At 47.2% G+C, this 12,609-nt stretch overlaps 1 protein-coding gene across 1 annotated transcript; it reads right to left on the bottom strand.

The window, feature by feature from the left end:
- Positions 1–3,097: 3,097 nt before the first annotated feature.
- Positions 3,098–8,963, bottom strand: Cfp (complement factor properdin). The gene is made up of 9 exons (XM_026381369.1): positions 8,845–8,963; positions 8,608–8,758; positions 6,897–7,072; positions 6,275–6,445; positions 5,952–6,143; positions 5,576–5,749; positions 5,132–5,323; positions 4,863–4,974; positions 3,098–3,294 (listed from the first exon to the last, which is right to left on the bottom strand). The coding sequence occupies exons 1-9, from the start codon at positions 8,906–8,908 to the stop codon at positions 3,138–3,140; spliced, it is 1,389 nt and encodes a 462-aa protein (XP_026237154.1). The 5' UTR covers positions 8,909–8,963; the 3' UTR covers positions 3,098–3,137.
- Positions 8,964–12,609: the final 3,646 nt, after the last annotated feature.

The following is a 12,609-nucleotide window of genomic DNA, read 5'->3' as shown; positions in this document are numbered from 1 at the left end:
TTACTTTTATGTGGTGCTGAGGATTGAACTCAGGGTCTCACATGTGCTAGGCGAGCACTCTACCGCTGAACCACAACCCCAGCCCTCATCTATATGTTTTTTTAAAAGAATGTGCCAGGAAGCTGGGCATTGTGGAGCTTGTCTGTAATCCAAGAGACTCAGGAGGCTGAGGCAGGAGGATTGCAAGTTTAAAGCCAGCCTCAGCAATTTAGTGAGACCCTGTCTCAAAAATAAAAGGGCTTAGGGATGTAGCTCAGTGGTAGAGTGCCCTTGGGGTCAATTCCTAGTATGGGTGGGGGGGAGTGGAGGAAGATAGAACAGTCAATGCCTGTATGACTAGAACAAAATGAGGGGGTTTATGATAGGGGACAAGATCAGAGAGGTTAGCAGGGACCATATTGTATAGGGCCTTAACGTATTGAGCAATGATAACGGATCAGATGAGGTGGCAGAAGATAATCCAAGTAGACAGATGTGGAGTCTTTTGCCTGGGGGATTTTCAGGTTAATCATTCACTTATTCATTTGTTCATCCTGCTTCATCCATCACTGACCTAAGACCAATAGTGTGGGAACTGGAGTCACAGTGCTTGAGTTCAAGACAGACTTTCACCATATGGTTGGGAAAGTGACTAAATCCCTGACATTTTTTTTTCTATCATAAAAAGGTGATCATCACCCGCAATCTCTGTACTTTAGCATGTGCTGTAACCTCTGCTAGGAATGCCCTCTCCCTTTCTCCCTCTCTCAGGGGACTGCCTATGGCCAGTTTCCAGGAACCACCCACTCAGATTCCGTTTCTTCTTCCCTAGGCTCCCACAGTCCCCAAGTTAGACATCACCTAAATCATCCTTTTTACTGTCTCTGACGTCCCATCCATCTTCAGTCCCATTTCCAGGCCTTTTCTTTGGCTGGTCTTCCCTCCTCCCTCCAGGATGCACTCTTGGCATTCCAAATGGGAACTGCCCACAAATTGGTTTCTTTGAATATTTTGAAATATGTGCTTCCACTGCTAATAAAAAAAAAAAAGCTGTGTAGGTCCTGTGATGACCTCTCTGGGGAACAGGAGCAGTTGCAGACCTCTCTGGCTCCTTTAGGCCTAAATTTTGGCTCCTTAGGACTGCCTTCAAGCTATGCCTCTTCCTAGGGACCTGGTTCCCAGGTTCCTAGTATTTGTAGCCTCCAGGTGATTTGATTGCTAGTAATATTTTGTAGATTGTTTTGTGGGAGATGTAGATTCCCCCCAGGAGTATTTTAACTCCTGGAGGCAGAGAGGTAAGGCTTCTCTACATTGTCTCCATCTTCTTCAGCAGGAATAAGCATACAGAAAGGCCAAGAATGATTTTCCTCATTGTTAATTAGGAACACATCTATACATACATATCTATGCCACTTTAATGTGTGTGTGCGCGCACACACACACACACACACACATACATGCTCTATTTCACAGTTAAGACACATGCACAGTTGTAACCTCACACCATTCACATATATTCAATACATTCTTAATTCTTGCACAACTCCATAGGTCTATAGCATATAGACACACAAAGATATGTACCTCATAATGCACACACAGAGCTGCCATTTTCTTATACACACATCTTTCTGTCACCTTGTAGTAGCCACCAGAAACCCTCACTTTGACTTAGTCTTGCCAAAATGACCAAGTACTCACTGACGTGTCTTCACTTCAACCCATCCATTAGCCCATTTTACATAATGGGAAGTCCATCCAGAGAAGTCAGATAAGGGTGCTGACAAAGACTCCAGGTGTCTCAAATCTCTCACCTGACACTTCACACAGAGGGGTCCTCTCTACCCACTGCACAGTTTTGAACTCTGCTTCTGATATTTAAGCACCACAATCCATGGTGCTTCAAAAATGTCTAGCCCACTACCTTTCTGTGGCTAGTTTCTCCTTTGCAAAATGAGGATTTTTCTCCTTTGCAAAATGAGAAAAATAATGACCCTCATGGGTTTGTTGTGGATTAAATGAGTTCATGCTTATGGAAAGCCTTAAGACACTACTGGGCACACAGTAAGTACTTTCTAAGTATTGGCTATTGCCATAATTATTGTAATGATCCCTATGTGGGTCATCAGGAGGGGCTCAGCATTCAGTGAGTGGTAAATTAATAAGCAAATGCTAAGAGCACTGGGGTCTGGGTTTTTTTCTCTTCATTGTGCAGGCACGTGCTGCTCTGATTCCTCTTTTTTTCCTGTGTCCCCTGATGTCCAGCACTATTGTTAGTATACAGTAGGCGTTAAGTGTTGAATAGATGTTCGAATGAAAGGAATGCCTATTCTGAGTCTGTTCCCTGGTTCAGATGTCCTCTCCTTCTACCAGCCCTCCTCCACCCCAGATGCCCAAACTTAGCTTTAGCATACAGCAGACGCTTAAGTGTTGAGTGAAATGAACAACTGCTTGAGGAATATGTGTCTGGGTTTGTCCTAGGGGCTCCTCCAGACGGATGCTGACTCTAACTTCTCTATACCCTCACCTCAGCTCAAAGCACATCATACCCACTTCCTCAGTCCGCCCCCAGCCTCCCGAAGCTATTTGTCACTGGTAATTGTGGTGTTGGAACTGGGCTGCTGGGGAGTGGGTGGGTGCAGGTGCTAGCTCGGCAGGGCGCCAACACTGGCCACGCCTCTGCCGCTGTTCATGGTAGATTGACATGGAATTGGCCAGCGGAGAGGATCTGGTGGGTGGGAACTTAGGGAGCTTCAGGAGGCAGGGAGATAACAACTAGCCAGAATTCTGGCCAATCAAGAAGTACTTGCCAGAGGGAATAGCCAATCATGAAATCCACAAAGCAAAGCTCTGCAGAGGGACGTGCTGAGCAGTCCTCAGGTACTAGAGGGTCCAAGACAGCATTAGGGCAGTGGCAAAGGGAAGTTGGGGTTTGACACTTACTTTCACACCTTCTAAGAAGCAGCCACAGTGGAAAATACTGTTTTCCATAATAGGCTGCTGTGACTTTCCTCTAGAAGATGCTATTGCCTCACTTTGGGGGAGGGGGTCAGGTTGCTTTTCCTCCTTTAAGGAATCTTAGAAGAGCCCCAAGAGGATGATTTATTGAAGTCTGAGAGGTAAGGGGAGCAGAGTAGAAGTGACAGATATTAGGATTTTTATTCCTCAGGGTCTGTGCAGGCAGGTGCATGTAGACATGGCCGTTGCTCCTTCACCACCAGCTTCTGCCCTTGCAGCTCCTCACACATTGGCCGTGGATTCCCCCAGAAGGTCACATTCTTCTCACCCTGACCTTCCACCGTGGAAACAGTGGGCCTGGGATGATAAGGGGAATGGAAGAAAGAAGTTCAGGGAAGGCAAGAATGCATTCAGTAAATTCTTAATAAGTAGCTGGGCATGGTGGCGCACGCCTGTAATCCCAGTGGCTCGAGAGGCTGAGACAGGAGAATCATGAGTTCAAAGCCAGCCTCTGCAACAGCGAGGTGCTAAGCAATTCAGTGAGACCTTGTCTCTAATAAAATACAAAACAGGGCTGGGGATGTGACTCAGTGGCCGAGTACCCCTGAGTTCAATCCTCAGTACCAAAAAAAAAAAAAAAAAAAAAAATCTTAATGAGTGCCCACTGTGTGCCCAGCTCTATGTTTTAGATATGGTATTGGGCTATTTCTTTAGCTCTCCTGTGCCTGTTTCCCTTATCTACAAAATGGTAATAATAGGAATAATAATATCAATACACACTTCACCAGGATACATGAATTAACTCAGGTAAAGTGTTCAGAGTGGTGCCTGGCACAGAGTAAGTGCTCAATAAATGCTGGTGGGTGTTAATTGTTGATAGGAGCTACCTTCTCTTACCTCTAAAATCCTTTATCTTTTCCCATTCCCCACCTGAAAAAACCCAAATATTTTGTCCTGATATTCAAGGCCTTGATGCTAGGCCCAAGTCCCTGCCCCAAGCCAATGTCTCTGCTTCCTCCACTTTATATAAACTCAGTCCCATGTCCGGAAAGACCTTTGCCTGGATTATTTTTCCCACTAAGCAAGCCATCCATTCACTTCCATCCCAAATTCTTTCAGCTGGTCCTTCATTCATTCAGCCTCATACTTATTCAAGTCCTTTGCACCTCCATTCAACACCTCTAGCTCATCTTTGGGACCTACTCTGAACCCCAGAGCTAGAAGATCATGTCCCAGATGCCAGGCCTTCCAAGAGCTGAAAAAGCCTGCTTAACAAGTAGCTTGATGTACCTGAAAATAAGGAAGGGATAGGTATTTTAACCTTCTCCCACACCTGGGCCACTCTAGTCACCAGTGATCACTTAGTGTGGCCACTCGTGTTTTAGACCGTGCTCACTGTCTTAATGCCAGCAATGTCTTTTCTGACCCCTGCCTTCCCAGGAAGCCCTGATCAACTTCCTGGACCCAGGATATGGTGTCAGTCCCTTTGCCATGCACCAGTTGTTCTGTGTATGCATTCTGTCAGGGCTCTGCTCACCTGGATCCCTGGAGGAATTCATGGATCTGGGTTCTGTAACTATGGCCCAAAAGGACAGTGAGATGCTAAAGGAGTGACTGGAGTCATGGGTGACTGGGCAATTCAAAGAATGGTAACCCAGAACACAGAAGGAATGGACACATGAAGGACTGAGCGAATGGGAGAACAGCTGAGTGACTGTGTGAGTGACTAAAGGGCACAGATGCTGTGAATTATCCCCAAGTATCTTCTTTCTCCTCTTAATTTCTTGCTTTTTCCTGCAGCTGGGAGATGGCACTCAGTAAGGTAGGCACCTTAGACCCTGTGGTGGAAGCCCTAGTTGGGGGTCTGACTCTCCCACCTTCAACATCATGATTCCCTCCCAGGCACCCATTGCCCCTTCACTCACGAGAACTTGGGGAGCAAGGCTGTGCACTGGCGCTGGCGGACACGAATGGGGTTGGGTCCACATGGGGGTGTACACAATCCCCAGGTACTCCACTGTGACCACTGGCCTTTCACTGTAACAAGGAGAGGGAATCACAGAGTGAGAACTGGAGGTCTCAGTGGGAAGACAAGAGGGAGACTGCAGGGACATGGTGGTCCACAGCACAGGTGGAAGTCTTTGCCCCTGTGTGGGCTGCCCACCCTCACAGTGTTGTCTATGGGGGCACTCACAGAGGCAGTTCTGGATATTGTAGCAGTGTCGGATATCCTGATAGTTCCCAGCACATCGCTGTCCATTAAACTTGCGGCCCACACAGGTCCTTGTGCGTGTCTGCTGGCCTGGGATTTCCTCACAGCTGATAGACTTCAAGTTGAGGCGGGAGCAGATGCTCCACTTTCCCCAGGCTTCCCACTGTCCATCCACTGCACAGACAGGTTAACAGGGGCTTGTATCAAACTAACGAGTGAATAAAGGGAGCTCAGGGGAAGGAACGAAAGCTGTTGGAGAGAGTGGGGGTGATCAGATGTGAGAATGGGGGACCACAGGTGAAACTAAGGTATGAGGATGGAGAAAGGAGGAATTAGAGACAGGAAAGCCTCAGTAATAGGAATTGGGCAACAGATGGGCAGGAGGTGGAGACCTGAAGCATGGACATGGTACCTCCTAGTACTGACCAGGGCAGGGGATGGCTGTTTTGCAGATGTGGGTCCGGGTAGCATCACCAACACAGGCGGGGCCCCCATGCTGGGGCACAGGGTGATCACATGTCCTTCGTTCCAGGGTCTGGCCCAGGCCACAGGTCACAGAGCAAGGAGACACAGGGCTCCATGGCCCCCAGCCTCCAGCCACTGTTGGAGGAGTAAAGGGAGTAAAGAGAAAGGCCACCCCAATCTCCCCAGCCCCTAGACTCTGAGACAGACTGTCCCCATATGAAAGCCTCCATTATCACATGGTATAAGAACTCTATTCCCTGAAATGACAGACCATCTGTGCCCCGACTCAAAAGGCTTGTTGGAGGAGGCCCATGTCAGCAGCCTCATCCCCGAGTACCTGGACAGGGTGGCAGGCCAGTGCAGCCCCGTTGCTCATTGGCTGTTCCTGGGCAGGGCTTCCCAGGAGGCTGCTTGGAGGGCTCAGGTGCAGAGCATGTGCGGCTTCGTGTTTCTGTAGGCTTGTGGGGTCCACCATGGCAGGTGCCTGAACAGGGGCTCCAAGGGCCCCAGGCAGCCCAGGCCCCATGTGCTGTGGTAGGAGTGGGAGGATGTACACATGGTCAGGCTTGCTGAATCCTTTCTACCTAGCAGTTCCTGGCTGAAACTCCACATACCCACCCTGGGTGCCCCCATCAGTGTCCTGTGGCTGCCTTCACTCACTGGGGCAGACCTTCTGGGTGTCGCAGGGCTTTGACTCCTGTGCCTCTCCTGGGCAGTGGCCCCCACACTTGGGGGCAGGGCGATCACATAGTCGCTTGCGGGTCTGGATTCCTTTGGAGCAGGTGACAGAGCAAGGCCCCCATGGTGCCCATTCAGACCAGCCACCCATCTCTGTCGGAGAGGAGAAGGGCAGATGGTATAGAGGCAGAGATGTCAATCAGTGTTCCTGGCTTTCTTGTGTGCCCCATATCAGCTAATCCTGTCCCTACATCTCATGACCCCAGACTTGGCCCACCATTACTGTTCATCTGGACTACAGCAGCACCTTTCATCCTGGTTCCTCTGCTTGACCCCTGTCGTTCAGTTGGTCATCTTCCCAAACCCAGTAAGATTGAGTTTCTACCCTGCCCACAATCCAAATCACTGACTAAAGTCAATGTCCTCACCGTAGCTTCCCTCACCTTTCTAGCCTCACCTCCCACCACTCTTCTCCAGTCACCAGAATGCCCTCAGGTCCTTGCAGCATCAGGCACAGGCTCATCCTCAGGGCCTCTGCACTGATTCTTTTGGTGCTGGGGCCAGGTGACGGGGAGTGCTTGCCCGCCTTGTTGATCCTCCTCACCAGGACAGCAGGGCTGGTCTTCACAAGCCTGTAGCTGCCACTCAAGGGTCCCAGGAGCCACCTTTTCAGGGCAGTGACCACCTCTGCCCATACAGCGCCGATGTCGCAGCTGGGAGCCTTCAGAGCATGTCACTGAGCAGGGAGCCCATGAGGACCATGGTGACCATCGTGGGAGCCTGTGGAGAAGTACACATGTCCTATCCTTGTGCAAACTGACAGGATGGCATGTGGAACTCTAGAAGCAGGCCCATAAGTGGGTGCTGTGTAAATGTGCAGCATGGATCCAAGTGTACCTACCACTTAGGGATACTGCAGAATTGAATGAGCATAGGTGGGCATATAGCTAGGTGCTTGATAAATGTCACTTTCCTTCATAACCAGGGCCCTAAAGTTACCCCTGGAAATCCTCAAGGACAAAGCCAGGGATACAGTAAGCAACCTTAAGGACTAGAAGTCCAAACTGCTGCCAGAAACCCAAGTGGCCATTGCCTTGCACAGTAGCAGGCAGACAGGAAACATTTAATAGGAGTCATTGTGCCAATGAGTTCACACATCCCCTCAGAAATACTCCGGATCATCAGGTGCCATAATGCATACCTGTAATTCCAGTAATTTAGGATGCCGAGGCAAGAGGATTCCAACTTTGAGGCTAGTCTCAGAAAACTAGTGAAACCCTATCTCAAAATAAAACTTTAAAAATAAAGGACTGGGATGTAGCTAAGTGGTAGAGCACCCCTCAGTCCCCACTCCAAAAAAAAAAAAAAAAAGAAATACTCTGGATCTATTCCCATCTCCTTCACAGTAAGGGTATGCTCTCAAATGCTAAATAGATATGACCTGCCAACAAGACTAGATACAAGCAAGAGCTGCTCTCAAAAATACCCAACTTTTTCAGGCATGGTGGTGCACACCTGTAATCCCAGAAACTTGGGAGGCCAAGGCAGGAGGATCTCAAATTTAAGACCAGCCTTGGCAACTTAGTAAGACCCTGTCTCAAATAAAACAAAAAAGGGCTGAGGATGTGGCTCAGTGGTAGAACACCTCTGGGATAAATCCCCAGGAAACCGCCCCCACCCCTGAACAACCACCTCCTCATCCCTGTAGTGTATCTGAAATATATGGTAAGGAGTTAGGAAACAACAGGAAATACATCTGGAATATAGTAAGGCTCCATACACGTAAGCTACAGGAAATCATGATTAGGAGACTAGAACTACTCTAGAAATCCCTGCATTGCATTTAGTATGGAGGAAATGCTCAAGGAATGTAAGGTATCATCATAATTAGGGGCCTGGAGCTACCCTCAGAATTCCCCCAAACTCCTCCCCTTCCATGTATAGATGTGTCTATATACAGTAAGCACTCGATAAATATGAGCTGTCATCACAATTAGGGAACTGGAGTTGCCCTCAGAAATTTGGCTATGTCTAGAGACAGTTTTGGTTTTCTCAACTGGTAGGTATTGCTTCTAGAGTCTAGTGGAAGGCCAGCGATGTTCCAAAATAACTTACAAGGAACAGGTCAGCACTCGCCCGCCACCCCCAACAAAGAAGTTTCCAGTTCCATATGTCAATGGTGCCAAGGTTGATATACCCTCAGCTGGTTATGATCATGGCCTTCAGGGTCACCATTGGAGGTCCCAGAGAAAGGATGAGCTTAGTTCTGAGTCATGGACCTTTTTGCCCCCTGCCAACCCCAGGTTCCTCCGAACCTGCATGCCCGACAGAGCCCACTGCCACTCTCCTGGAAGGCATAGGCAGCATTGAGACAGCAGTCCTCCACACTGACGCCTCCCCCTAGGAGGCCCTTGCACTTGCCAGAGTCTTCTTCATATTGGCTGAAGCAGAGCACAGGGTCTGAGCCTGTAACAGGACCAGGGGGAAGGAATGGTCAGGAGCATGGTGGATCTGAGCCCCCCAGGCGGACAGCTGGGCTCCCACTCACTCACCTGTGGTTGGCAGGGTGAGCAGTAGCAGCAACAGTGACTGAGGGGCCTGCGCTCGGGTAGTCATGTTGAGCGTGGCGCCCCTGTGCCCTCACCAGTGAAGAGGTCTGGCTTTATCTGGGCTGACCTGCTTCTGGAAAGAGGAACCTGCCACAGGAGGAACTAGAAGGATATCATGCAGGCCGCTTGAGCTCTGACCTCTGTTTTGTCCCCTCAGACTCCTCCTCTTCTCTCTCCTCCCCATTTCCTGTGTTACCCTTGGTTCTGTTTTGTTTGTCACCCAATCCCCAGCACCTCATGCTGTTTCTCTGCTCCACTCAGCAACCTTAGTGTTCAGTCCTCACTTCTTGGACAAGTTCTTAATGAAAGGCAATGGAGCTTCAGCGTTTAGAGCAGGATGAATCTTATTGATGTGCGACCTTGGACAAGTCACTTCAACCTCTCTGGGTCTGTTTCCCTGTATGTAAAATGTACAATCTTGACCACACTATAGGGTCAAACTCATGGGGGTGTTAAACAAGGGTAAAATGACAATGGCCCTCCTCATGGGTGGCAATTGCTTCATCTTCCATCCTGACTTAACCCCACCCTCCTCTTTCCTAAAAGTGAGGTTCCCTGTGGTCAGCATATGGGAGGAGGTTACAACAAGGGAAGTGAGAAGGGGAAGTGGCAGGGTGTGGGGAAGGATTCAGAAAGGGTGGAATTGGGGATATCCACTGCCCTGGGGGCCCAGCTAAGGACACCTTCAGGGGTTGGGGCAGGGGTGAATAGGAGGAAATCAGCTGAGCCATGTTTAATCAGAGTACCCTTGGGCAGGTACCACTCCTCCTGCCTGCTTCCTCCTCGGTAAAATGTATACACAGAAAGCACCTATGACATAGTTGTGTGGGTTTGTTGAGAAGATTGGGAGTTAAGATATTTAGAAATCCTTAAAACAGTGCCTAGCATATAGGAGGTGTCCTGTGTTTGCTGTGTTGATTCACTGAACATTTATTGAACACCTATTGGAAGCCAGATATAGTTCTTAGCATTATATGGAACAGAGGGCAGGACAGAAAAAAAATCCTCACCCATGATTTCTACTCTAAAAGGAGAGACAGACAATAAATACCATCTCCTTCACAGTGGCTGTTTCCAGCTACCCTTCCTGGAAACTTCCTGTTACTCTCCAGTCCAGTGACTCTCAAACTTCAGTGTGCATCTGAGTCACCCAAAGGGCTTGATAAAGTTTCAGATCACTGGGTTCCATCCTAGTTTCTGATTCCACAGGTGTGGAGTAGGGCTCAAGAATGGCCATTTTAAATGAGTGCTGTGGTGCACACCTGTAATCACAGAGACTTGGGAGGCTGAGGCAGGAGGATCACTAATTTAAAACCAGCCTCAGAAATTTAGCAAGGCCCTAAGCAACTTAGTGAGATCCTGTCTCTAAATAAAATATAAAAAGGGCTGGGGTTATGGCTCAGTGGTAGAGTGCCTAGCGCGTGTGAGGCCTGGGTTCCATCCTCAGCACCACACAAAAATAAATAAATAAATAAAAAGATATTGTGTCCAACTACAACTAAAAAATATTGAAAAAAAAAAAGGGCTGGTGACGTGGCTCAGTCATTAAGTGCCCATGAGTTCAATCCCTGGTACCAAAAATAAAAATAAAAATGCACATTTCACATTAGGTGACCCTGGGGGCCATACTTTGAGAACCAGCACACTGGTCCCTTGAGCCTTCTTTATTTTTGTGGGTCTCATCTAGAGAAAACAATTCTATATGCTTTCTTTCTTTTTCTTTTTTTAAAGAGAGAGAGTGTGTGAGAGAATTTTTTAATATTTATTTTCTAGTTTTTGGCGGACATAACATCTTTGTATGTGGTGCTGAGGATCGAACCCGGGCCACACACATGCCAGGCGAGCGCGCTACCACTTGAGCCACATCCCCAGCCCCTACATGCTTTCTTTTACTGTTAATAATGAACTTCTTTTCAGCCCATTTTCCTTGCAGGTAAAACTGTGCCCCTACTTTCGTTTTTCATAAGCCCTAACAAATCAAATTCCAGAGCCTACTCCAAAAACAACAATCTTGTGGGATGGGGATATAGCTCAGCAGTATAGCACTTGCCAGTGTATGCAAGGCCTTGGGTTTCATCTCTAGCACTACAAAATGTATAAAAATAATCTTTTTAACAAGAAAGGAACCTAAGATAGCAAGGCAGGGGCTGGGCTTGTAGCTCAGTAGTACAGTGTTTGCCTAGAATGTGTGAGGTACTGGGTTTGATCCTCAGCACCACAGAAAAATTAAAAAAAAAAGTATTCTGTCCATCTACAACTTATCTATATATAAAAGGACAGCAAGGATATGGATGGATGGAGATTTCATATATATATGTGTGTGTGTGTATGTATATGTATATGCATAAAGATAGCAAAGCAATGCCTAATTTCTCTTGCATTCATGGAGAAAGAATACCATTCCACAAATTAAAACAAGAGAAAAGAATTTGGTCAGGTGTTGAAAACAAGTTCCTCAAGAATACTGCTCTTGTTTTCTGGGTGATAAGGTGTGTGTGAATATTTGTATCCATTACAGATGTACTCTGTTCTCTGAGAATATAAGCCTGTCTCTGAATGTTTGCTTTGAACAATGGGTCTTGTTAAGATTCTAAGACTTCAACTGTCAGTTCTGTGTTACCCAGTGAAAACAAACTCCCCAAGAAACCTGCAATTCTGCCTGGCTGCTTTATTTAATCACCTGTTGCCCTGGTAATAATGTTATAATCGATATTTCCTTTGTTCCTAAACTGCATAAATACTTAGGATTCCCTGTGGATGAGAACTGTCGGCACTTTCATTTTCTCCCACACACGTTTAGGCATTGAAATGACTCGGCAGATTCCTTATTTAAGCAAAGAGCTAGAGACTTGTCTTATTTAATTACCACATTACTGCCTGATATAATGTATTTATCTGTTTCTTGTCAGTCTCCCTCACTGAATATTAGCTTCACTCGGGCAGGGGGTTTGGGCTGGTTTGTTAACTGCTGGGTCTGCAGGGAATCAGATGGGTACCAGCAAACAGAAGATGCTCAATAAATGGTTGCTGAGCAAATCAATAAATGAAACAAATGAAACCTGAGATTCTGGTAAGTGCTAAGAGAAACAGTATGAGTTGGAGATAAAAATCTGGGTGTCATCTTGGGGGATAAAGTCCTATGTCAAGTGCTGGGACCAGAGAAGACTACCTAGATGCATGAGGAAAAGGGGGTGTCAGACAAAACCAAGGGGAACCCCAGCATTTCAAGTTTTGGAGAACTGGGAAAAGCCAGACGAGGGGACTGAGCGGAAGAGGCCTGTAGCGGAAGAGGCCAAACAAAGGCAGGTTTTTTTTTTTTTTTCCCCCCTCTTAGGTCTGGTACATTCCATCCATGACCACTCATACACTTTCTCATTTGGTCTCATTTTCTCTTGTGCTTTATTTTATTACCCATACATACACACACAGTGTAGAAGCTGGATGTACAGCTTCTACTATAGTCTCTTATGAACAGGTTCACATACATACTCATACACTCAGACATTGTCACTTACTCAGGGAGTCATTTCTCTACCATTGATCCCTAGTGCCACGACAGTCTCCTGCTAGCAGTTTCAAACACACCCAATCACATCTTAGAACCTGTCTCATTTGGTCAATATCGCCAATATTTTCTCTCACCAGTTTTTCACATATACACAAAGATAGTCACACTCTCTCACAACATGAACCATTTCATTTGCCTCG

This window comes from Urocitellus parryii, chromosome X (genome assembly GCF_045843805.1).
Source record: "Urocitellus parryii isolate mUroPar1 chromosome X, mUroPar1.hap1, whole genome shotgun sequence".
Classification (NCBI taxonomy): Eukaryota; Metazoa; Chordata; class Mammalia; order Rodentia; family Sciuridae; genus Urocitellus; species Urocitellus parryii.
The sequence above is the reverse complement of the archived record's forward strand: the minus strand, read 5'-3'. Positions and strand labels throughout refer to the sequence as shown.